The sequence below is a fragment of the Microtus oregoni genome, unplaced genomic scaffold, assembly GCF_018167655.1.
Source record: "Microtus oregoni isolate MIOR12 unplaced genomic scaffold, Mior012 000019F_ref0000042, whole genome shotgun sequence".
Lineage (NCBI taxonomy): Eukaryota > Metazoa > Chordata > Mammalia > Rodentia > Cricetidae > Microtus > Microtus oregoni.
In genome coordinates this window covers 41,023,444-41,050,190 of record NW_024543078.1, presented here as the reverse complement: position 1 = coordinate 41,050,190, position 26,747 = coordinate 41,023,444, and the positions used below count along the sequence as shown (strand labels likewise).

Here is a 26,747-nt window from a genome sequence, read left to right as displayed (position 1 = left end):
GAATAGGGGCCCTTCTGAGATGTGGTGGCCCAGTGCCAGCTGCCGCTGGCAGTCAGGATGAAAATCGGGCCTCCTGCTGTGTCCTGCCTGGGGCACATTGCTGTTGGCATGGGTGTTTTCAAACTGGGCTGTGGGCAAGGCGGCAGATGTCCGTGCACCCCAGTTTCCCTATGGATGAGGTGGGGGTTTACCACCTAGCACTGTGTGCTCGGCCTCTGTGCCTCTCCAGACTGAAGGAGGGTGTAGGTGTTTTCCATTTCTGCTCTCCTATCTAAGCCTCTCTCCACTGGGGAAATCCTCCCCCACTAAGGCACAATTAAATTTCCCAAATTAATTACGTACCTGACAGCAGGATTGGTGATTTCCTAATTCCCACTGTAATTACACGGCAGGAACAGTCACCCCGGTCTCCCCAGTGGGTGTGGGCTGTGCAGCAAGCCTGGCATTTGGTCTGAACCTGGCTGGGCTACACACTTGCAGGGGGGAGAGGGGGTAGGGTTACAGGCCTGTCCCCTGTCATGCTGTCTGTCAGCTCTGTCTTACTAAAGTCACATGGGCCCAGTGGAGCAAGGGAGCAAGTGGAGCTGTAATCATGAGACACTGTGAAGTGGCTAAGCTGGTGCTCTTTCATAAACAGGACCATCAAAGTCAGGAGATGGTCCCTAGGCTGTGTATTGGGGCTCAGGGCATACCTGAGGAGGACAGGAGAGCCTGATCATGGAAGATGAGTTTGCAAAGCCAGGACTGGAAGCAGAAGTTCAGATGCACAGCCAGGCCTCCTGCTTCTCTACCTAAGGGAAGGGGTTCCTATGCTCAGAAACCATCTAGAAAGATGGGCAGCCAGCCTGGTGCTCAGCAGTAATGCCCCCTGATGCGTGGCATCTCCATCTCTTCTGTACCAGTAGTCCAAGGAGAGAAGAATATCATAAAATCATTAGGAGATCAGTGACCCGGAGAAGTGGCACTGACTCAAACGCAGTTTCCTTCCTTTGAAGAATCTGGCTACTCCTTCACCTCCCAGTGTGTTTATTGGCAAAGCTCTACTTTATGTTTAAAATTAAACAGCTGGAGCTGGAGAGATGTCATGGTGGTTAAGAGTGTGTACTGCTCTTCCAGAGGATTTGAATTCGGTTCCCCATATCCGAGTAAGGCAGCTCACAATGGCCTCTAACTCTCGCTTCAAGGAGATCTGATGCCTCTGGCTTCTACGAACTACTGTATTCATGTATGTGCATGTATGTGAGCTTGCATGCATACACACACACACACACACACACACACACACACACACCTGAGAGGATGCGGTAGTATCACATCCCCTCACGCAGCAGCCCGTGGTAACTGTTAACATCAATCAAATGCCAAACACCAAGTCCCTACAGGAAGTCCTCTGCCTCCTAGTTCCAGCACACAAATCAAAGAATTGACTTCATGGTGTGGACAAGACAGAGAGAGTCATGGGACAGAGAGGTGGCCTTGAGTTTTGAACGATGATGTTCCCTGCTGTAGCTGGAGTGGAGAGACCAGGAAGGTGGGGATGGTCCTGCAGTTCATGAGTCTGACCAACAACCAGGAACCGTATTCAGAACGGGCTGTGCAGTAGGACCTGAAAACACAGAGGGACGTGGCCCCTGTTAGGGACACTCTGGCACAGAAGAGACTCTTGTGTTTCCTTTCTCTCACCCTCAGTTTCCCCCAGAACCCTCCATGATTAGAGCAACAAGAAATTGCCAAGAAGTTGCTGGAGAGGTGGTGGGTGGGGTTCTGTGCAGGGCAGGGAGAGAGAGAGGGGCGGGTGCAGAGAGGCTGTGCACTCAGGAAGAATGTGTTGTTCACGGAACACTTCTGAGCTAATTCTTTTGTGGCTGTTGCACTCTGGACAGATATGAGAGCTGCACTCTCCCTCAAGCCACACCCCAGCCTTCAAGTCTTGGCCACATGCCCCTCCCCCTAGAGGACATGAACACTGACGCCATTTTTCACATGGAAAATCTGAAGCTCTCGGAGTGACAATGAGACAGGCCTTGCAGTGGTGGTAAAGGAGGATGCCATTGTAGAGTGGCCCTAGGATGAAGGTTGGCACCAGTGAGCCTCCAACACCATCGGCATCCCAGGATTTCAGTGGGACATTTTCTGGCTGGGAGAGCAGCTCAGAGCAGCCTTTATGAGGAACGAAATCAGCCCCTAACCACAATGCTGCCCTTCCAAGCCACAAGCCCTGGCAGGCAGTGCCACCATGGCTTCAGGGACCACGGAATTGCATCTCTCTCAAAACGCTCCTTTTTTAATTTTAATTGCCATGACGGGCATAATCCCGCTGATCTCCGTCCACCCTTGACGGTGGGTTTACTGTAATGAACTCTAAGTGTGCTGCCTCTGATCTCTGAGGCTATTTATTTTCCAAGTTAGCCTGGGTTCCCTATTGGAGGACAGTCTGCTGCTGGCCTGGGAAGAGGATTCCCATAGTAGCTTGCTTGTTTTCACAGACATTGCAACTCAGGGTCTTCCCTTTCCTTGGGGTCCCAGGAACAGGCAGATCTCCCTCTGCCATGTGTTCAGCGCCCTGCCTGAGGAGAGCCCTGCTGTTGGCCTCAGGATAGACAGTGACCCTGTCCTGCCTAGCTGCCCACAGCACTGCTGCATAGGGTCCTCCTGCCTAACCCCTGCTAGCAGGGCGTGTGACTTCCCATTCCAAGACCAGCTAAGCTTAAAACATGGAGTGTGCAAAGTCTAGAGGGTGATGCAGCCGTGTGTGTGTGTGTGTGTGTGTGTGTGTGTGTGCGCGCGCGCGCCCTGTTCCATCTGCAGCATACCCAGGAGTGGCATTGGGGTGTGCAGTCCCAACTCAGGACCTTTATGGGTGATGATCTTCTGCCTTGATCCCCACAGGGAACCACCAACCCTCTAGACATTCCGGTCTCTGCCCTGTGTCACCTCCCTGAGAAGGGTTTTTCTAGTTTGAATCTGTTGCTGTGACAAACACTACCACCCAAGCAACTCGGGGGAGGAAAGGTCACAGTCCAGTACTGAGGAAAGTCAGGGAAGGGACTTGAAGCAGAAGCCACGGAGGAATGCTGTTTGCTGGCTTGCCTTCTGGTTTGCCCATAGACCCATGCTTAGCCAGCTTTCTATACAGTCCAGGACCATCTACCTAGGAAATGGTGCCGCTCAGTGTGCTGAGCCCTTCTGTGTCAATTTAAATGGAAACACAGAGGGCAGGGTGTCCCCTGGGCAGTCTCTGACTGGTATTTCACTTCACTTGGACCTCTTGGTGTTCCTGGGGGAAGGCATGGTTCACCTCATTCCACAGCAGAGGTCCTGAGGACCAGCAAGCTGAATGACCTGCTCAGGGTCCCTGTGGCTTCTGTAGGAGTGTGACACAGCCCCGTAGTGCTCACTGATTTCCAGGAAGTGCCTGCTCTCTTCATGTTGTGGTGCTGACAGGCCTTGAGCTCCCCAGGAGCCCAGAAATGTGTGCAGCCGGTGCTCTAAGGGAAAGCAAGTATGCTCTCGAATGAGGGAAAGCAAGTGCGCTCTCGAATGAACAGAGCCACACTCATCTCCTGCTTGTCTACAGCTGGACCTCAAAGGGAAAACCCGCACTCAGAACCATGGCCTTCCCTGGGTGCTTCAACTCTCTGTGGGTGCTCCTCGCTGATTTATTTTCCCAGGGAATGCTAGTCCCCATCTGTCTTCTCTGGGAAGTAAATTCTAGTCATGAATGGGGGCTGTGGGGGTAGGGATGGAGATTTTGGGCCCAGGAGCCTGTGGTCAGTATGCTCTCTTGCCTCTTGCGTCGTTGTCTTACTCTTCAGAAAGGTGACTGTGTGCTGACCTCTGGCAGGTAATCACAAGCCTGGCCATTCCTAGGAGGCACTGGCATGGCCTTCCCTATCAAACCCAGACAGATAAACACTGTATATTTCCTGCCTACCAGATCAGGGTCAATGAAGACAATCTCTACCTGGCACAAGAGCTGTCCGGGTCATCACTAGGGTTGCTGACACCCCCCCCCCTTTGAGAATCCACAACAGATAGTGGCTCTGCCTCCTCCTGTGGGCTGGAAGGGGACATGGTCTCGGCCTGGGTTCCTGGAGGCATGCCCAGCTTAGGTTGGCAAGAGCAGCTGTGGAAGTGGGAACCCCGCTGCAGGGTGACAGTCCGTGTGCCCAGTGAGCAGCAGTAGCATGGTCCTTGCCAGGAAGGGGAGCCAGGCGATTCCAGGGACAGGGGCCTCATTTGGCCTGGAGGGTGGCAGGAAAGTTCTGAAGACTGCCAGGGGACAGCGCCTTTGTCAAAGTCCCACCGTGCCATTGAAAACCTGAGGGGCACCATGGAGAGCTCAGGCCCCTTGTCCCCCAGAGTCTAAATTCATCCAAGCAAGCGATGTCATTTCTCATGTGTATCCTCATCTGCATGGGAAGAGTACACTGTCAGGCCTCAGTCACAGAGGGGCTTGGGGATGGGGCCACTGCCTGGAAGGTCTCAGCACGTGGTAGCCTTGAAGCTGGCCCTACTGTGTTATCGTGTGTCATCACACTCTGCCCTTGCGGCTTTCCCCTTCAGCAGCTGGTTTCCTGCCTACCTCTTTTCTTCATTCCTGCTTTCCAAGGACAGCTCGCCTGCCTTGTCACGCACCAGGATCATCCTCACTGGAACCTCTGAGAAATGTCCCCCGTATGCCTGACCCTTTCTCTCAACTCCTATGGCTCCTCTGCCAGGTCCCCAAGTCCCAGGTCCCCCATATGCCTGAGGCTTTTCTATCTGCTCAGTTGATACCTTCCTTGAGCCTTTGGAAATGCCCATACTTTCTCTAGGTCCTGGTGACCCTGTGGTCCCCACTTTTGGCTATTGAGAGACCCTTACATTTCCCTAGGCTCCAAAGGGCACCACACCTTGCCAGGGACCCTGGGATCTGCTCTCTGGTCCCATTCTCCTCTTTGACTCAGCCTTGTGCGTGTGCTGCCCTGGGGGCATGCACGTCTGGCAGAAAGGCAGTAGACACCACTGTGCAGAGGGTCTTTGAGGCTCCTGCTTAGCTGAGTTTAACCGCTCTGGTGCTACCTGTGAGAAGGCCTGGGGCCTGCATGGAAGAGGGGCCTGGACAGTAGCAGGCATTCCTGCGATCTTCCCACAGTCATGCCCGGTGGCGCCTAATACCTCTTTGCCCACTGCTCCAGCCCAAGGCCTTAGCACAGGACATGATCAGAAAGTCTGTGGAATGGTTTCTTGCAAAGGATTAAGTTCTCAGTATAAAGGAGGTTCCAGGGCCAGGAGCCAAATTGTCTGGACCAAGTTCACAACCACATTTCCATCCCAGGGTGCTGGTTAGACTGCAAGAAGGAGTTTAAAGGAATCTGTGGTGTTGGTCAGCCCAGCACTCTTCATTCCAAAACTGTCTGCCAGAAAACCTCACAGCACTTGGCACACTCAGGGCCATAGCAGATGTGGCAGAGGCCAAAGCCATATGTAGAAAGCCTGGTCTGGTGATTGGGCCCACAGGATGGACTACCCGCTGGGAGTTCAGGCTTAAGAAAACTGGAGCCCCCTGTGTCCCCTGCATCCTCCTTCTAGCCCATACCAGCTCTGGCTGAACTGCCCGAGGCTCAGTATTGGAGTAGGGGGAGCCCTGAGGCCACAGCAACTCTCCCAGGCAATGGCGTGTTGCTCCCATGTTAAGGTGTCCACTGGTCAGCTGCTGGTACATTACCAGGTATCAGGATGCCTCTGCCAGCCCTGCTGGGTGAGACATGGCATCAGGAAGGCTCTGGGGGACTGGAGAGTCATGCCACACCCCAGTCCCAAGTTGGTGGGACAGACCTGGAGCTGATCTGTGACTTCTGCTGAATCCTGAGGTTGCTATTCTTTGGGCCACCAGGCTTCCTGTGCCTCAGTTTCCTCGTCTGCACATGGGCAGCCACAACCATGTTTCAGTGCAATTGGATGCCTCTGCAGTTCCTTCTTTCCGTTGCACTGGGCTTGCTCATTGGGGGCGGGGCAAGTGGGGGAGGTTGTGCTCTCTCCCTCAGACTACAGATGCCCTTCCCATCAGGAGAGTCCAATGAATTTTTTTTTTTTTTTTACGTCCTGCACGGGCTCACATTCTGAATAACCAATCTCTCTCTGTTGGTGGTACCATTTTTTAATTTTTTTAAATTTATTTATTTATTAAAGATTTCTGTCTCTTCCCCGCCATCGCCTCCCATTTCCCTCCCCCTCCCCCAATCAAGTCTCCCTCCCTCGTCAGCCCAAAGAGCGATTGGGGTTCCCTGTGTTGCTGTTCGGTTTGGTCTGGTTTTTGTTTCATGACGTTGCAGAAGCTAGAGGCACTCCGTGGAAACCACACTGCAAGCTTTGATCTTTCCCAGGCTGGCCATATGTAGGAGCCTCTCTGTCAACGCTGGGAAGCAAAGAGAAGAAAGAACCAGGCTGCGGGGCTGGGCTACCAGTATTCTCTGAATCCTTGCACTCAATGAGTTATATAAAACAGTCAACACTTCCTTATAGCGTGGGCTTTGTAGATGAGTTTTTGCCACTGAAAGTTAACGGGAGTGTGCTGAGCACACTTGAAGTTGACTGGGCTCAGCTCGCATATTCCGGGGGTATTCGGCAGGCTAGACTGTATTTGAATTTTTTACTTATGATACTTTCGATTTATGATTAGGTTTGTGGGTCCATAGCTCACTGTGAGCAGAAAAATATTTTTGATGGCCTGCCTGGCCCCATCCTTCCTACCTCACTAGCCAACACCCTGTTCCCATTTCATATTTGGTCTCTTAAGCCACATCCCAGAAGTTTTCTGAATGACACCATTGCCCTCTCTAGTAGTGACTCTCTGTCCCCAAATAATCCTGGAAAAGCTAATTAGGATATCACATTCCAGGGCAGTAGGAATCTAATTCCAAGGTTCCCTCTTGGCAGGTCTATAGAACTTCCAGACCCCCGAGCAAATAGTGGTCCATGGCTTGTCAGTACCTCACCTGTTCCTAATGTCACAGCCGATTTCCTGTCCTCTGGAGCAGGACAGAATCTTAGGACAGGCTTCTCCAGGAATCACATCTCCAACAGACACCACCTCTGCCCAGAGACCAGGTTCAAGTCTGTGCTTGGGGGTGGGTCCTCATACGGATTCACAAATAGCAATTTTCCAACTGTGCCCGCCGTCTGTCTCTCTACTTGCACAAGGTGCAGGTGTTGGAGCTTGTCTCCAGAGGGATGAGAGGTCGCCTGGAGGTCCCCTGCAGGCTGCCACAGGCAGACTCCTCATCATCATGGAGCATAAGGTGCACGCAGCCATCGGCACTGCGCTGAAGGTAGAGGATAGTCCATTGAGTGGCAGTGGGACAGCCCTGGGCAGTATTGGTCTCTCTGGGGTGCTGCCTCTGCTGCCATTCTCCACTTTCAGGACGGGCATGAGCCTCCGTCCTGGACCCCCTCCATATACATATACGTATACGTATACATATACACCACACAAGTGCAGGCCCTGCCCTGGGACGGGACTTGCAGGTGGCCTCACTGGGAGGGCCCGGGAACACTTGCCTGGAGGAAGTGTGCCTTTCTCATACCTGGGTGTGATTTTCAGGTTAGCAGTGGGAGCCGAGTGTGAAAACAGGGGCTCGTGGTGGGAGGGAGGGGGGAAATGTGCCCCACCAGTGAAATAATTATAGAATATGAAAATGGCTTAATGAAATCATTTTTAAAAAGAGAATGTGTGCAAACACTCAGCAATTAAGCAGCGGATTCACAAATAGCAATTTTCCAACTGTGCTTGCCTTCCGTGTTTCTACTTGCCCGGTTTTAAACCCTGGGTTTTTAATTTTTAATTTGAGCGAATGAAGATTAGAATTGTCTCCGTGCTGCTGGAAATGGGGAAAAAAAGAAAAACCATACAACCTTGGACAGTGTGGAAAATGAAAACAAGGAAGTCACCTAAGAGTGTGCCCTGTTGTAGGGAGGGAAATACTTTGTGAGTACTAGTATCCCCTCCCAGCTCCTCCTTCACACCCTTTCTGAGGAACCAAACCCACTTAGTGTCAAGGCTGGTGCATAGACATAAATCCCGTCACAACCACCCCAGCCCTTTTGCAAGCTAGACCAGAGAGGGAAGCCTGCTAGCCTAAGCTCACACAGCCTTCACATCAGGCACCCAGAACACCACCACAGAAGCCTGGCAGACACTGTCAGCTGTGTGTTTGGCTGTTGGACCTTTAGAGGTTCGTGGTGACCTCACTGTCATTGGATCTGGCAGCCTTAGACCCAGTGCTGGATGAAGGGTCCCACCTTGATCCACCCAGACTGCTTGCTGGGCACCGAGGCATCTTGTCTTCTAGTTTCCAGACTTATCTGAGGCAGTAAATGTCATTCCCTTTCTTTGCCTGCATTCAGGGTCCCCTAAGAGACAGTTCTTGCAAGCAGCTAAGCAGAGGTCCGTGTGGACACGCTGTGGCATCCCTTCCCTCCTTCTGTCCAGCCCACCCTGACCTGGGGCAGAGGCTGAGCCCAGTGCTCCTCATGCTGTGGCCTGTGGCCTTAACTCTCAGTGTCGCTGCCTGGATGGCAGCTGAAGCATTCTGCATCACTGCTGACCCCTGGCTGCTGCCAGCAGACCTCAGCCAGCCTGGGGAGGGGTTGGAGGAGCTCCAGACACCCAGGTTCTGGACGGTGTTTTCCTCTCAGAGGCAGCACTGCCCTGCGCCTCCACGTTCCTTGGCCCTTCAGAGGTCCTAGCAGGGGACTCCACAGTCCTCGGGTCCTGAGCTTTCCTGTGACTTGCGCTTTTCTCTCCAGCATCAAAGACTGTATTCTCCAAACCTATGTCTGCCCAGAACACCACAGTATAGCTTTACCAACGCAAGTTCTTTATGTTGCTCTAAACTCGTGGTTCAAATCTCATGTGAGGACAGAAGTAGGTACTAGAATAATATAGCCTCAGCCCTGGAGACCTGGAGCCCGTAGGAACTAGAGGTTCTGAGCCCTTGGACTGCGAGAGTATAGTTACTGATGTTGAAGTAACCATAATCACCAGACTGTGGTGTTTTTGAGGCAGCCTGGAGACCCTAACCTATCCACCCACTCGCCCTGTCCATCCTCACTCTTCTTCCTACCCACTTTTCCCCACTTCCCAGAGTTGGGATGACCTGGGTTACTTGAGTCCTGCAGTGTGTGTAGTTTGAAAATATACGATGTTCAGACTGAGTGCCGTGGCACTGATCTGTGACCCCCAACAGTTGGGAAGGTCAGGATGTCAAGGCTGTTCTCTGCTACACACAAATCTGAGACCAGTCTGGGCTACGGGACTAGGTGGGGCTCAGTTTAGATTGTTTGGTTTTGTTCTTTGGAGAGAAACACCATGGGTTAAAAACACAGCTGTGAAACACCAGGAGAAACTACTGTGTTCTCTTCTTGGGAACATGTGAGAGTCCCTGTCCCCTCCCAGTCTTATTTTCTCCACCTCCTAACAATGAGGACCGACTGACAAGTGACTCAGGGCCAAGTGAAAACCAAGCCAACCTTTCCTGGGATGAGGTCTCCTACCCTGCAGAGGGGCAGGGTCCTCCATCTCTTAAGGTGACCTCTGCCCAAGCAACACTATCATTAGCAGGAACCAGAGTTTTCCAAAGAGCAGGTGTTCATGCTTTGTCCTCTTCTAAGACAGTGAAAGCAGTCAAGACCAAGGCCACCCAGTCACTACCATTGGTCCCTTCAGCTTCTTGGAGTGAATCTCCCTTGGACACCTGTTGTCCTTGTTGGGTGCATCTGTTTGCTTGAGAAGCGGATGCCCATGGTGAGGGTGGGCATGGACAGAACTGCCCACTGGGGAGGCACATGCAGGCCAACCTCCCATAACTGACGTTATGAGGACCCATACAACTGGTGCTTTGCTAGAGATTCAGGGCTAGGGCTAGATGACAGTTGCTGAAGGGTGTGAGGTACCCGCAGGTTCAAGACATCAGTCACAGCTTCTGCTCTGCTGGGACCTCAGAGGCCGCCGACTCCAGCCCTCAGTGTCTCAGAGGAGAACGATGCTGACCCCTGAGCTGGCAGCCCATGGCCCCAGCAGCTCGGAGCAGTGGAGACTGAGCCCAGGGTGGGACTCCTCCCCAGGATGGGTGAGGAGAAGGTGAGAGAGGGGTCAGAAGAAGGTAGCCCAGAGCCCAGAGTCGCTCCTAACTTGATCCCAGTTCCAGCCTGGCCCTGTCCACAGCAAGGGCTGTCCTGACTCCCAGCTCAACCTTCTTGAGAGGCATCTTCCTGACCAGTGTCACTTGGCTCCCATGTCACCTGTGTTTTCTTTATCTCTGTTCTTATTCCAAACCCTAGTCCAGTTCAAGTCACAGTCCGACTGCCCCTCCTGATTCTAACTGTAGCCTTAGTGGTCCGTCTAACGCAGCAACATAGTGGCAATGAAAAACCCTGTGTGGTTCATGCTGCTCCCAAGCACCATCTAAGTGGACTCCACATGGTCACTCCGCTAGCCTGCTGGGACGGAGCTTTCCAGGTGAGGACTCAGCCCTCACAGGCCCTGCCTGCCCCTTTCTCGGAGGCACTCCTGATGTCACCTATGTCCAGACATGAAGTCCCGACCTGACATGTTAGGAATAAGGGCCCTGTGTGTTGTACAGAAGACTCTGGTGGTCACATACAAAGAGAAAGGACATAGTGACAATGATTGGAGAAAATCCAAGCGTAAGGATGAAAGAAAGAAGGAAGGCTCCTGCTGAAAGACTCTGACCACAGAACATTCTAGAAGATGCAAACTGGCAATCATGAAAAGATTGGTGCTGCTGCAGGACCAGAGGCAGCTGGGTAGCAGGCTGAGCCTGGGGGGTGTTTAGGGCAATGGAGAGATTCTGTTCTGTCTAATGCCACAGTGGTGGATACCTGTCATGTTAAGTCTGTTGGGCCAGCAGGCCCTCATCAGGACAATGACAATGGCATCTGTGTTGGCTCATTCTTAGGACAAATGTGTCCTCTGTGGCAGGGAGGGTAGTGGCAGAGAGGGTAGAGCCAAGGGCATGGGCAAACTGAGCTTACCTCATAGTTTTGTGGCGATCTGGAACCTGCAATAAAATGAAGTCTATTAACTAAAACTAGGAGTAGGTGAAATTAATTTCAGTGATGATTTTAATTAACTCGGTATATCCAGAATATTAGTATGTCAATATGTAATCTACATAAAACTGACAATGAGGTATTTTAAATTCTTTCTGGGCCCTGAGCCTTTGAAATCAGCATTTCGAAGTGTTTCTACCTTTTGGCCAGATGGACCGCATTCCAAGTGCTGTGGCCTCAAGTGGCCAGTGGGTGTTGCATTGTAAAATGGATCTAGCCCTTGCTGCCCCTCCCCTACTCCACTCTGGTTGCTCCAGACCTGTTGGCTCCCCAGAGCCCACTCCTGCCCATCAGCTGGGGCAGCTGGGGACTGTGGGTGTCCTTGTTAACATGCGCTCAGCATTTCCCAGGTCCCTTGGACCTTCAGCTCCATTGTTGCCTCCTTGTCTCTCCCACCCAAGTCTTCATTTTTCTGTCTGACTCTTCTACCCTCTCCTCTATCTCTGACTCAGGGTATCTCTCTGTGTCTCTCAACTGTCTGTCTCTCTGTCCCTCCTAGTCTGTCTCAGTGTCTTCTTTTTTCTCCCTGTCTCAGTCTCTTTCTCTCCCCCGTTGATCCCCGTCTGTCTGTCTGTCTGTCAATATTTCCCTCCCTTATACATGTATCTCTGTCTCTTCTTCCATCTCCTTTGGAATACCACATCTGTGTCCTGTGGCTGCTACACAATGTGAAGGGACTGAGCAGGACCCCTCCACTGTTCCGGAAGTTCCATTCCCGAGAAAAGGAGACATCTTGGGGCTAGTTCCTTTGGGGGAGCTGATGGGGGAATCTTTTTCCATTTCCTTCAGCTCCTAGGGGCTGTAGTCCTCCCGCCATTGCTTCTGTCTCCATGTGACCCCTCCAGTATGGCCTTGGCTTATCTTGATGACATTTGTGAGATCTATGTTTCACTCATGATTTTGGCCGATGTGTTGTCAAAACGACTGGCCTAACAGGGGCAGGTGCTTTTTCCAGGCAGGCACAGTCTCCTCCTCTTCTCTCAGATCTCTGTGTGTCACTTTGACCGTGCCTGTCTATGGCCCAGTGGTCCCACCACTCCTGGGTCTCCCCGGTTTCTGCACTGCTGTGCCTCTTCCGGTGTGGTTGCATTTTGCTACTTTCCTTCCTCATGTGCTTCCCTCCCTCCCTCCCTTGACAAGTGTCCAGTGGTGGTCATTGGATGCTATTCTCCGAGGCTGTCCCACAACCACAAGTGTCCTGGAGTTCTCAGCTTCAGGCAGCTTCTGTAGTTAGGAGGATAGAAAAGAAGCTGGACTGGTTGGACCGGGGCTGAGGCAATGGGTAGCAGCAAGGAAGGGGTGGGCTTTGAGGGGCTGGGGGGACAGGCTCAGGTCTCGGAAAGGGCAGCCAGGGAAGATCCAGCTGCATTAGGCTGCCGGCTCTTAGCTTATAAACAACCGTTGTTTCTACAGGGCTCTGGGCCGTTGTGGATCAATTTCTGCTAATGGGGCCTCTCACTTCCCCTCACCAATGAAAATCAATTCTCTGCGGTTTGGAGAGCAAATGTGCCTGATTAGACAGCAGGCACTCGGTGGCATCTTTGTTCTCTTGCCCCAGTCCTCCTAAGGAGGCAGGAAGAAGCCAGACCCCAGATGGTCCCCAGGGACCCTACCCTGATGGGCAATCCTGAGAGTCAGAGGATGGAGACTGGGCTGCCTCTCCTGTTGGCCTAAGGGACCTTGTGACCCTGAGGTTTATAAAGTACGGTGGGGACCTGTGGCCACCAAGCCAGTGATGGGGCGGGGGTGGGAGAGGAGCGAGCGCTACAGGAACAGTGAGCTCAGACTGTGGTAGGGGATTGAACGCTTCCAGGGGATAGAGTATTTATACTAAAGGGGCTCAGGCTCTAATTTGAGCCCCCAAGTAAGAAGTCCTGGCCTCCTCCAGCCTCCCTGCAGTCCAAGAGGAGGGCAGATGCTGCTTAGGGCTCTGGGCCATGTGGATCGGCCCAGCAGGTGCAGGAGGCAGGCAGCACCACAGCCAGGAGTCAAGCCCAGGCATCATGTGATGCTGAGATCTTAGGCAGAAGCATTGACCAAAGCCAGAGCCCCTGCCCAGCCCAACTCCCCCAGTGAACTCAGCACAGTCTACAGTTCCCAAATATTTTAGGTGAATCTTTATTATTTTGAATCTGTGTGTAGGTGTGTATCTGTGTGTGGGTATGTGCTCATGCGTGCAGACGCCCCAGGAAGACAGAAGCCTTGGATCCCCCAGAGCTAGAGTTACATATGGGAGCTGCAAACTGAACACAGATCCGCAGATCCTCTGGAAGAGCAGCGAGTGCTCTTAGCTGCTGAGCCGTCTCTCCAGCCCCAGTTCCTACATGTTTTAATGGGTTGTCATAGGAAGCCATTGTGACTTACACTTCAGTGCAGAGGTGGTTCTATGGTCTGATGTATCCACAAATAATAGCGCAAGCCTTAGCATCTCTCCCTCCTGTTTTCAGTGGCCTTGGGGCTTCAGTGCTCAGGGAGCTTTTGGGACTTTCCGCCGGCTTCCCCTCACTCTGAGACGGAGGAATGGGGACAGGAGGAACTTAATAGAGGTGGTATGGAGTACCTCACTGGGACAGCTCCTGGTGGCACAGATCCTGGGATCTGATTCCCAGCAGGTACCAAGCTTGTCCCTGCTGTCCTGTGCTCAAGACGGGGATCAGCCTGAGCCTGGTTGCTCCTGGTAGAGCTGAGCATTCAGAGAAGGCAGTGGAGGAGCAGATGAAAACATTGGGGTCTCAGCTCAGTCAGTGACTGTGCTGAACGGGTTGTGACCTGGCGTCAGATGGGCCAGTGTTTGAACCCCGAGTCTGCTGCTTATCAGCTGAGTGGTCCCTCATGCAGGACACTGTCCCCTTGATGCCTACCACTCATATTTGAATTGAATAAAATGGAATAGATCCTCATGGTTTTGTGGAGCATCGTAGAGATGGAAGGATCAAAAAGTTCTGACTTCTGTGTTGGGTGGCAGTGGTGCATGCCTTTAATCCGAGCACTCAGGAGGCAGAGGCAGGCAAAACTCTGAGTTCAAGGCCAACCTGGCCTACAAAGTGAGTTCTAGGACAGCCAGGGCTACACATAGAAACCCTGTCTCTATCCCTCCACCCCCGCCATAAAATAAAGTTCTGACTTCTGGTTCTCACTCCAGACCTGGGCTGTAGACCTGTGCTAACCTGCTGTCTGCAAGAGAGTCCAGGCTCCTCACTTGCACGTGGGGTGGGGACATGATTCCCCTGGGAGGATAGAGAGGACAGCACTGGGTGTCTCAGCTCTGCTGGTGCTGGCACATCATGGTGCTAGAAAGCCTTCCCCTGGGGGACATGTGTTGACAATTGTCTTTCTGTTCCCATAGGTCCTCTGATTTTGGGACAACCTACACCAAGCTTACTCTCCAGCCTGGTGTCACCACTGTCATTGACAACTTCTATATTTGCCCAGCCAACAAGAGAAAGGTACGTACATACCATCACCGGGTGGCCAACCCTTGGCATCTGGCTCTCCATGACTGCCTGTTCCGCTGGTCTGGTTCTGTTTTGGGATCATGGTCTAATGTGAGGCACTTGTCCTTCAACACTCGTTCCTTTGGTTCATTTTGATGAGTGTATTTGAAGCCATCAGCTGGGCCTTTGGAGGAAAACCTGCCTTCTTATCTAGGGCATATTCATCTTCTCCTGTCCTGGAGGCAACCTCCAGCAAGCAGGCAGAGAGGAGAACCAGCGAGCTGGCTACTGAATCAGATCCATCTGGCTCAGAGTCCTGGCGGCAGCTCTGAGGCCCTTCTCAAGGATGGCATCTCTCCGGGGTTGGTTTGGTTCCATCTCAGAGCGTCGTTGCTTGCTGTCTCTTGGTCTTAGTTTCTAGTTCCTTCTTCCTGTCTAGATGTAGAATTGGGAAGAACCCGGGCAACCCCTCCTGCATGTGTTCGGCTATATCTTGGCCAATCTGGAGACCCTAGTATGAAGTCAGAATGCTGGACTCAATCTAGAGAAGCAGTCTGAGGTCATAGGAAGGGACTCAAGCAAAGCAGAGTTCAAATCCTAATTCACTTCTCTGTGCTTTAGTGTCCCTGTAGAGAAATGGGTGTAGCCCGCATCTCACACAGAGACTTGAGTGAGTCCTCCATAGTGCTCCCCACAAGACTGGTATCTGGGTCCCAGAGGTACTTGGTTGGTGGTAAAAGAAATCCTCAAGGAAATCCTCAGATTTCCATGTTGGGAGAATCACACGTACAAGTCAACTTTTATAGGGCGGAGGAGAGATGCATGGGCAACGGGCATGAAGACCACATGCTGGGTGGTACTTTCACCCAACCCATGGCTGTCATGCTGTCTCCACTCCCAGTGCCCCCACCCCACATTCTGACCAGACTTTGCCATCAACCCTGACCTCCTACAGTGCTTGTGTTCTTTGTGTTGGCGGATATGCAGATTAAGGCGTAAGGAGGTCATACTCCTGCAGGCCACCAGATGTTTCAGGTTCTAAAATCTAAAGAAATGGCATTTAGAAAGTAACCTACTAGTCACGTAGCCATAACTTTCTATTTGTTTGATGCTGGACAAAAGGAGGGAAAACACCAATTTTGCCAAGAGCCAACCCCAGAGGTGCATCCCTAGTAGAGCCCAGGGCCAGTGTTTGAGCATCCCACAGAGGGCGTGGAAACACAGATGGTGCTGCTGCAGGAGTGTACTCTGGTGGTTGTAGTTCTGGCAAGGATTCCGGGACTCAGACAGTGGAGCCTGTCCTGAGCACCGCCCACGGCGGGTCGGGTATATGGGAGGACCGGAGCCTGCAGAGTGCTGCAGTGGAGCTGCAGAGGAACTCAGCTGTTTGCTTTTTGTAAGATTTAGGTTTAATTTTTGATTCTGTGTACAAGCTTTTGCCTGCTTGTATATACATGTGCCATGTGTGTATACCTGGTACCCATGAAGGTGACATCAGATCCCTTGGGACTGTAGTTACGGGTGATGAGGAGCCACCACGTGAGTGCTTGGAACTGGACTCAGGTCTTCTGCAGGAGGAGCTCCTGACTCCAGCCCCTGCCACTGCTTTTGAATGGGGTGCCATCTTCCCTGCTAGAGCAGGTCGCCAGGCTTTGGATCTTCCTCTCCTTGACTTCTCTCCTGTGAAAGCTTCCTCCTGGACAGGATGGGAATAGATTTGGGAAGGCTACTGCAGAAGACCAGGGGACCCTTGCCTTGGGGCTTTGGCAGATAAGGAGGAGGAGGCTGGGTTGGTTTTAGCTTTCCCTGCCTCTTCTTAGACCCCTCCCTCATGACTCATATGGGCATTCTCACTCCATCCCCAGCTGTCCAAACAGTGAGGCATTGCTATCGCAGTTTCCAGGGTAGAGATCTGGAAGGGAAAGTCAGAGTCACCTCACCACACACCTCCTAGTAGGAGACCTGCGTCTGAAACAGCTTCTCGCATCTAAGCTAAGGGGACAGGATGTTGTCCACACTCAGGGCAGCTGTGGGGACCTCTACCAGTCAGGAACCCCAAGTGCATGGAAGGATCAGGAAAGACCCTTTGTCTCCCTGTCTGCCGTGTGTCCTTCCTGCTGTAGTGGTGATGGTGTGTGTCCTTCCTGCTGTAGTGGTGATGGTTTGTGTGACAGAAGTGATCTTTAAAAGTAGATGCTGAAGGTCAGACTCAGTGAACAGCGCCATGTTCCCATTGCTAGAGCAATTCTCAAGTCATATGGGTTCAGCCAGCGTTGGTGACAGGGTGGTAAGGAGTTTACAGAGCAGCCTGCAGGCTGTGTCTGTATACGAAAGGAAGATGGCAGGAGCAGCCAAGATAGTAAAAACCCAAGGGAGCCTCGGATGCCGTGAGGGTAGGGAAGGCTTCCCAAGGAGGTTGGGGGGAGGGAAGCCATGAGGTCAGGCCTAAGGTTCCTTTTTGGACTAGGACCCCAACCTTGACCCCTCCAAGCCTCAGTGACGGTGCATACAACAGAAAGCCGCGATGTATGGACTATGGACTCAGTAGAGAGTTCTGGAAAGGGCCTTCTGTGCAGTCTGGTTCGCATTCAGAATTCTTGGCTTCTGCAGCCACCGAGATGGGGCAGCGAGACATTTGCAGTTTCAAAAGGACACAACAATCAGCCCTGCTAGGGATGTGTGGTTTGAACACTCCCTGTATCCATGCTGACTTGGCCTAGCCCAGCCCAATTCAGTTCCATGTTGCCAGGGGGCAAGAAAATGGCAAGTCTTTGCTTTATTCCAGGCACAGTCTGCTGGCTGTTGGCTTGTGCTATCTGGTGTATCCTGGTTCCACTCTGGGCCCCATTTTTTCCATGTGTAAGTCAAGACTGCAAACTGAATGCTGTACAAAGCCCCATGAGTTCCGTTCTCCTGGCCTCTGCTGGCCTCTCAGAAACCCATGCATGGGCAGAGCACCCACTGGGGAAGCAATCCCAACGTGTCTCTGTCCACACCTCAGCCGTCTAAGACCTCTACAGGAGGCAGCTGGGTCTCCATGCTCCTCCTTGTAGGCTCCGGCAGTCCACACAAATGTCTGACTGGACACCGAGCTGAACCCTGGTGCTGGGGACGGAAATGCTTTGCCTAGGCCAGATACAGGCTGAGGACCTTATGTGACCCAATCATTTGCTGGATCTAGGAAGCTTCGTGGATAGCTAGAACCTTCTAGAACCTTTGAGAGCCCAATGGGGCCTGAGAAAGCCTGGAGCCCATGCAGCATGCTTGTGAGAAGATTAAGAAAAGACACCAAAGTGGATGCCCCATCTGCCCCTGCCCCTGTCCCCACATTGACTGTGATGTTGGGTGGTAAGGCCCTCTCTTGCAGGGCCCCTGCATGAGGCACTCCCTGTTGTAGGGTGATGGATAGCTCTGCTGCAAAGTGGGAATCTGATTAGGAAGCCATTTTGTAGCAATTACAGATGGAGTGGTTGTTTTTTGGCTTCTTGGGAGACCACTTTGTGAGCTGTCTTCAAAACGAGCTCTCTTTGATTTTTTTTGTCTTGCCTGCAGTATAATCAGAGTGTGGCCCCAGGCATGACTTTCTGCCACCTCAGACATAACTCTGGCCTGTGACTCTCCCTTCCAAGCTGCCATGGTTCTCACACGGGCTTTATGTGGCAAACGCATCTCCGAATGGTCCCCAAGAGTGCTGGAGCATGGAGAGCTGTGAAGGTCTGGTCCTGAGGAGATGCCTACTGAGAAAGGCTTTTAAGTGTCATGTTTTGCATTAAAAATTCATGGGGACTGTCATCGTGTACAAGGTATCTATGTTGGATTAGATGCTGAAATCTCACACATACCTTGTCACCAAGAAAACCCTTGAGGAACGGATGGCCTGAAAGAATGCTGATTCCCGGGTTCCCTGTCCACTCCACTAAGGCCCTCCCTGTGACTTGTGGCCAGAGTATGTCAGTCTTCCTTCACTCATCCCCTTCCCCCGCTACCCCCCCCCCCAACCCACTGCGAGGCTCATGAGAAGCCACCTGCCAGCCTTACAAGGTGGGGAACAAGTGGATCAAACCACAACCCTGCATCTTAGAAGCTGGCTTCATTGACAAGAGCCAGTACCTGCATTTTGCAGGCAAGCCAGTGGTGACAGGGAAGGCAAGGTCCCCTAGGACTCAGTTGCCAGACAGGCTGCTGTGTGCAACCTTGCATGCATGTGTCCTGGCAGACCCTCTGGGCGAGGGTTCCTGCAGTCTTATGTTTTACAAGGGAGAGGGAGAGGCCCAGGTGGGTGAACAGACTTCCATGAGTTCTCACAAGTGGGTCAAGAGTGCCTCAGCCCCAGGTGCCCCTCAGGCTTCATCCCCATAGGAGCCCAAACAGCGGGAGGAGAGCCGGGCAGAGATCTGGAACCAGAGCTACATATTAGCCACTGACAGCCGCGTGGATCCCAGGTCTGTGGGTCTCCTGGGATGACGTCACAAGGGGTCTTCCAGCTCTATTGATCGTCAGCTATGACCTTGCCCTCAGCCCCTGCCTGTGGATTCCTCTGGACCCTTTGGAACTGTGTGATGTTTTTGCTGGACTGCGTGTGTGGGTCTGCCTGCTGCCTTTACTGGGTTTTCCCACACTGCTAGCTTCTTTGCCAGTCTGTCTTTCCTCTCTCCCCATCTTCCCCTAAGCTATCGTGAGTCCACAGTGCTGAGCCCAGCTCTGCCTTGTTCCTGCTCCACCACAGCAGAAGCCTCGTCTCTGCCCAGCTCATGGAGGCCCTCGTGCTAATCCAGGTTCTCCTCTCCTCTCTTCTCTGGTGTGGGCCAGAGCAGTGTGTAATCTAAGATCAGCTCCGGCTCCATGGCTATGGCCGTGCAGGCTTAGTTCTGTGCTTGGAGAATACCAAGGATAGCCCAACCCCTCCAGCCACTCCAATCCAGTCAGAACACAGCAACCTGGTGGCTCTCTCTGACACTGTGGAGGGTTTGAGGATCGCAGATCCGATCTCAGTCCAGACTTAACTCAGATTGTCCCAGCAGTAGGTGGGTCCTTTTTCCTTCCCACACTAAAGTACGTGCCCAGCTGTGCTGTCTGCTGCTTTGACGTCGGTCCTTCTGAGGGTCCTACTTTCTGCCTTGGGCCTAACATCTGATCAAGAATGTAGCCCAAGGCAAGAAGGCTGGAAGGATGGGAGGACAGGTTTTTTGAGGGCTTGGATCCCAGGCTCTGTGCTTCCTAGTCCTCAGCTTCTGCTTACAGGCTACCACATGTGGATCACGATATTATCTCATCTCTAGTGACCCATCCTCCAGGGATGCTTTAAGGTTCTGAAGGGGTCAAGTCCCTACTGTGCATCCTGTCTCACCATGGCTGACATGGGGCTGACACTTTAGCCATCCTCTGTGTCACCAGCAGAACAACTGACTCCCTGTGGACCTGAGATGATGTGGATCTGAGATGCACATTTAACTTCATGTGCATGTTTAGACTGGGCTTTGGCAATCCTGGTACATGATATCTGTGTCTTTTCATGACATAGATGATGGCCCTGCCGCGGCATACTTACATATGGTTTGGCAGCCAAAACTCATACTCAATATGTCTCAACATGTACCAGGAGCATGAAAAGCGCTCTCTCTCTCTCTCTCTCTCTCTCTCTCTCTCTCTCTCTCTCTCTGTGTGTGTGTGCGTGTGTGTGTGTGTGTGTGTGCATGCACATGCATGTGCATGTTGGGGGGGGTGTCTCAAGCAGCCCTCAAGTTTTGTGCTTCCTAATGAGCACTGGGAAATTTTCCTGTGAAAATGTCTGTGCGGGTCTCAGGGAGCACTGAGAGACCTCAGTGTTGCTGCACATCTACAAATCAAGGTTGCTCTCCATGATGAGCTCCATCAAGATATCATGAAGAGCAGATCCCTGCCTCCAGGGCTCCCTGGCCAGCACATATGGGCACCTCCCTATCACCTTCCTGCTCCTATTCCTGACGGAGTCACCACCATCTTCTGGGCTTGTCTGTGCTCTCATCTGCAGCATTCCTCCCCTGGTCCACAGCTGGATCAGGGACCAGAGGCCACATCTGTATCCTGGACTGGAGGAGTGGCAGGGTGGCAGGGTGACAGGGATAAAGGAACAGGAAGGGATAGCTTCTCAGTGAGGCATCCTGGCATGGTGCCTGGGTGTGGACACATGATGTATTGATAGAATCCACAGTGACTCTGCACAAGAGAAAAGGGTAGCCGGGCAACGTGAGAGCAGACATGTCCTCTTTGATCCCGGTGCTCTAAACTGAGTGTCCAGAGACACCAGCAGTGTGACAGGGTCCCTGGATGCCATACTTGGAGCCATGTGCCTATGGTGATTTGTCAGCCCTTGCCTGCCCCTGCGGAGGATGCCCCTACCCCTCCATACTGAAGGTGAGGAATTGCCTTGGCAGAGATGCAGCCTGGGAGCTGCTGTCAGGCCTTGAGATAGAAGTGAGAAAAGAAACGCAACAAAAAAGGTATAAAAGTTCATAGGGATGACATGATCAGAGTAAGGCGGGGGGGGGGGGGGGGCGTGTCATGGACACCATAGTGGGACAGGCCCAGAGAAGAGCCTTCAGAGAAACCCCCAAACAAGGGGATACCTGACTTTTCTGAGTTTGGGGGAAGCTGGTGGAAAGTTTTGCACTATTGTGATTTAGCTGGGGCCAAGCCTGTGTGACAGAGGAGCACAGAGGTGCCAGGTACTGGGCAGGCCCATTCATTACTAACTGTAAAAACTACAACACTGCACGGCTTCTCAATTTTCTGTTAGAGAGAGGGCGGAGGGAAGGAGGGTTTCTTAGAGCCACTGGCATCTTAAAGAGGCAATTTCATGGTCTCTCGGCTTGGTCATGGCAGCCCCTGATGCTGACAAAGCCAGGCAGCTTGCTCCTCAGAACCATGGTCAGTACTGCTGGTTCTCAGATCTGCAGCCAGAGACTGGGGCTCATAAAGCTTAGTGGGCTGATGAAGATTTGCCATCCCCCCATTCTTGCATATGGTCAATACCCTTCTTCTACCACACCCTTCTGACAGCCTAGGGTAGATGGAAGCAGGCACTGCTGGGTCATGAGACCTAGTCTAGCATCCCTCCTCATCCCGTGGGTCAGGACTGTCATAAGTATGGGGAGACATGCTGGGAATGTGGCCATCAAGGACACAGAGAATCGAGATTCCAGGACCTTACCTTGTACAGTCAGAGTTTGAGGGTCTTGGAGGTCAGACTCGAGAACAGATAATAAATACCACAGACTCAGGAAGCTTCTGCATGAGGGAAGGAAGGGATCTTGCAATTGATGTGGTTTTTATGGAAGTCCTTTGATTGGAGTATAGGACTGGAGGGGCGGCAAGAATCAGGAAGAGGCAACTATTTATCCAACTACCCATTCATCCATCTTTCCATCTGTCCATCCACTCGCTCAGCCAGTGCCCATCCCATTACCAATGGTGCTGCCCTGTGAGTCTGACCTTGGTGAACAGGAACATGACTAAGAGGGCCCTGGCTCAAGGGATGTCCTGTCAAAGAGGGGATGCCAGTCCCTGAAATGAGGTGCCTTTGAGGAGGTAACTTGAAGGCCCCAGAATGGAACTTGGAGAGTCCACCACCCAGAGTGTCTGGGAAATGGGGGAAAGAACTGTGTGTGTTCACTTCTGGGCCCGTTTTCTGGGTGGGCTCCCTGGGGGTACCAGCCCGGGATAAGCCTCTTCAGATCTTTCCCCATTTGATCCTGAGCTCTGTCAAGCCTTAAACATCAAAGAGGAGGAGGTGGCCCCAGTGTGACTCCCCTGCTGTAGAGAGCAGGACTAGCATGGATCTGAACACTCCAGCCCTCTGAACAAAACTGGGACCCCTGGGTCATCCCTGTTGGCCTCTGGCCTCTCTGGACTTGTTTCATGAGAAGGGTCAAGCTTGCAGAGCCTTTTTCTTCCAGAATGGTGGAGGGCCAGTGAGAGAAGCCAAAGCACAGGACCCTGGTGAGAGTTCTATCAATCTTCCCTGCCAAATGACAAGGCCCAGTATACACACACACACACCACCACCACCACCACCACCACCACCACCACCACCACCAGCCTCCCCGCCCCCACCCTATAGCCAGTAATCTCTCCTGTCCAAGGAACACCAACTCATTGGGCTGCCTATATACAAAGATTTTGTTTCAGAAACAGTGAACCCCTTGCAATGCCAGCCTAATGCATAAGGAATTACACCATCTGAAAGCCATTAGGATACCACTGGAGAGAGGCCAAGAGCCCAGGCTTCTCAGAGATACCTCCAGGGCCTTTCACCTCGGGAGCTGGTCCAAGGCAGATAAGACTCAATTCCGTCTCTGAAGATGCATAGACTCTCATACCCCAGAGTGAGGATGAGCAGAATGAAAATGGCCTCAGGGCAGCCACTCATGCCACAGTATGCCCTCTTCTTTCTCAAGGACTCCATGGCCAGGAGAACCTACTGTGTGACAGGAGCTCGGGTCAGCATGGTGACTCCTTGTATGTCTATTTCTCATGACTACGGGGAGTACTGAAACTTCAGGAGGACCCAGCAATGACAGAGGCCACACACACAGACAAAGCAGTATCCCCGAGATGCTAAGCAGGGCCACGTTGTCAGGCTCCTAAGGGACTAGTGGCTGCCCCAGGTCCCTGGTCAGCAAGGATTGGGAACGGAGTGGATTTGCGTTCACGTGCTCTGGAGCCCAAACACTTCTTTCTCCATAGCCTTGGATGATATTCATTTTGTACTGGGATGCCCTGTCTTTGGAGCTGGGCCTCTTTCACACCACCCGTGTATGCTGAAGGCTTTGTGACACTGTCATCAGGGACAGACCTCTGTTAGCTCAAGTTGTCACTGGGTACCATAGACTCACTGAAATAAACAGCAATGCCCATTTACTTACTGTCTTAGAGGCTGCACGTTTGAGATCCAGTGCCAGCATGGATAGCTTTTGGGGTCAGTTCTCTTAGATTGCAGGCCCCATTGTCTGTGTCCTCACATAGGAAAAGGCATGTCCAGATTTCGGCCTCTTCTCATAAGGAAGGGTCCTGGTCCCTTTTATGGTGGCTGCACTTCCTTGTCCTAGCTACCTTGCAAAGGCTCACACTCCAGATGCTATCACCTGGGGTCAGGGGTCCAGCATGTGACAGCCGGGGAAGAGCTTTCTTTCAATACCCTGAAGGCTGCTAGGTCCTCTCTCTCTCCTCCCTCATGACCATGGAGATAAGATGTCACCATTTCAGTGGTGGCTCAGACACACTCAGAACTTGTCCTTAGTCACCAATCTGACAGGAGGCAGAACAGTCTTGAGTAGGGTTCTGGCATCTCTCTTTGTCCTGCCATTTATCCAGGGTCTGGGTGTCACTCCAGGTGCCCAAAGGGGGGGTCTGAGCCCGGGGTGGCTCACTGGTCCTTAGGTAGTTCTGTATCTCCTAACCCCTCTTCACTTTAATCCTACATATCTCCTTAAGGGGAGTCCCTGCTGACTTAGCATCCAGTAAATAAACGGTTCTGTCCCTTTGGGAAAAGGGGAGACTGTGGGTTTACTTCCCTTGTGCCTAAAGGCAGCTGAGAGGACCCAGCAAGGTGACCATATTGTACAGCGGGGAAGGCCAGCAGCTTTATCCTGTATAGCCACTACCAGGACATTTTCCGCACCTGGCCTCACTGAAGATGAAAATTCCCGAAAGAGCATGTGATCCTCATTCCCACAGCTGTGTTTGCTCCCATGCTAATCCCCACTCTCATGGGTGATGTCTATACCCAAAGCTGATCCCCATTCCCTCTTCTGATCCTTGCTCCCATTGCCCATCCCTCCTCTGATCCCTGTTCCCATGCTGATCCCTGTCCCCCTCTGCTGATCCTCATTTTCATGGCTGATCCCTAATCCCATGAAACCCTGCTCCGTTTCTGTTAAACGAGAAATGGGACTCCAGGACACATCATCTGATAAGCTGTGTTTGCTGCAGCCTCAATTTCATCCTTTTCCATGTCTATCGAAAACAGTTGCAAATATTGTTTTTATCCCTTGTGTATTCGGGCCTCTCGTGAAGCTTAAAGGATTTCTGTTTGGTAAAAATAGCTGGAGTTTGCAAATGGGCTCCACACTGGGTATCCCCAGGCAGGTGTGAGCACCCTGCATAGCTGGGGGAGGGGCTCCAGCCTCTGCTTTTTTACTTACAGCACCTTCTGTCTGCTTTCTTAGTCCCTGAATTTCAAGGCTGCTAAACCAAATCTGTCCCATGCTTGTCTGTCAAAGATGCTCTTCTCTGAGCCTTTGCTACATGAATGACACCACATCCACACAAGGGCGCAGGGCCCATGGCTCCCAGCATCCCATATCCTGCCCCTCCCCTGCCCTCATGGCTTCAGCAGCCTTCTCTGGGTCACCCTGGCATTCCCTCTGCTTACAGAACCCAGCTCTGCCTGGAATACGCTTCGTCCCTGGCACATGTTTGGAGCCTTGGTCTGGCTTTGAGGTCCTGTTTTCTAGCCTGGGCCTGCTCACCTTCCCACCTCAGTACGTAGGGCTGCCAGTTGTGCCCACTGCCAACTGACTGTAGAAGCGAGCCCACTCACAGAGCCTTCGCTCAGGCCCCACTTCCCTCCCTCAGTTCTCCAAGGCTCACCTACCTTCCCTAAAACCAGCTAAGTTCAGGACCCTGACTTGAACCCTTCCACCCTTCCCCTGTCACAGCCTAGCAGCAAAGGTGCCCCTGTGTGAGGCTCTGGAGCCAACCTCTGCACCGAGGGGAAACACCCACGGAAAGAGCTGTATTTCTTGAACCGTTTCCTCCAGCTCCCAGCCCTACACCCGAATAATGCCTTGAACAAGTGACTGTGTGGTGAACAAACTGACTTTGAAAAGTCCCTGGTGAAATTTAAGAACACAGCACCCACTTGTGGCTGTTTGTTTCTGGCCAGTGCCTGGGCTTCTGCTCTGCACTGTTCATGCCCTGCCTCCTCCATCCAGAACACAGCACTTGTCACATTCTTTTCAGAAGCAACGGGAATTCTCTTCCTACAAGTAATCCGTGATCAGAATTGCTGGCTAAAAGATGGGATGGTGTCACCAGAAACGTGGTGACTGGGCACTCAGTGACCACGTGTCTGTCGCTACATGGGGAAACATGTCCACTTCTCAGTGGTTCTTCGTTTGTCAGTCTGTTGGGGGTGTAGGATAAGGGGAGGGAATAAAGCCAGCGCTGAAGCTCTCTGACCGCCTTTTTTTTCTATTAGCCATGCACATGGGCCGACTCTAGGAGTCTCCAGTCCTGTGGATGGATGACATCGGCCACTAGGGAGCTCATCCTTCATCCTGTCTCTATGCACTGTGGAGTCTGAGTGACATCCCTTCCCCCAGAGATGCAGACATCTGATCTCCAGAGTCTCAGACTTTTCACCTTATGTGCCAACCCAGACTTTGAGGATGGAATCAAATTGAGGATTGTAAGACAAGGACACCACCTCCCCTGAAGAGCCCCAGTGTCACCACAAGATCCTTAGAGGAGGAAGGCAGGGGTTTAGATAGAGATTGAAGATGCTGTGTTGTGGCTCTGAAGGTGAAGGAAGGATGTGTGCAGCCAAGAAACGCTGGCATCTCTAGACAAGACAAAGCAGAGGCCGATCCTCCACACTCATTGCCATCTCCTGAGCAGGTCAGGGGGTCGCTAGGGCTCAGAGTGGGATAAGGACACTCCACAGCATTCCCAGCTCTGTAGAACCAAACCACAGCCTGGAGAAGGGGTACCAAGTGGGGGCATTGGTGGGAAACTCTTACGGGAAAGGACCTGTTGCTGTACCAAATCACCATAGGCCTGGTAGCTCCAGACATCATGGATTCATTGCCCTGCATGTCTGCAGAATCAAGTTTCTAGTGTGTCTTCTGAGTCGAGAGCCAGGAGCAGCAGGGGCCATGACTGCTGCAGGGTGGAGCTGCCTGCTCCCTACCTGCCAAGGGGCTACGAACCAGCTGCACCCCTGCTTTCGGGGAGGTCTTCTGTTTAGACCATGTCATTTCCAAGGCGGGCTCTGGTGGCTTGCTCTCGTCTTTCCTGGCCGGGGAATGTTTCAGGATGACCTCTGTGCTCCTAGAAGTTTCAGTGGTGCCTTGATTGTTTTCTGCCATCCATGGTAGAAGGTGCTAGAACTGATGAACACAAGCAAGGTGACTTTGCTTTTGCGGCTTTGCAGCATAG

At 52.3% G+C, this 26,747-nt stretch overlaps 1 protein-coding gene across 1 annotated transcript in view; it reads left to right on the top strand.

Moving 5' to 3' along the window:
• LOC121459795 (VPS10 domain-containing receptor SorCS2) overlaps positions 1–26,747 on the top strand; it is a 220,149-nt gene that overhangs the window by 61,011 nt on the left and 132,391 nt on the right. The window contains exon 2 of the mRNA XM_041669802.1: positions 14,462–14,561. Within this exon, the coding sequence (XP_041525736.1) occupies positions 14,462–14,561 (100 nt within the window). The remainder of the gene's footprint in view (positions 1–14,461; positions 14,562–26,747) is intronic.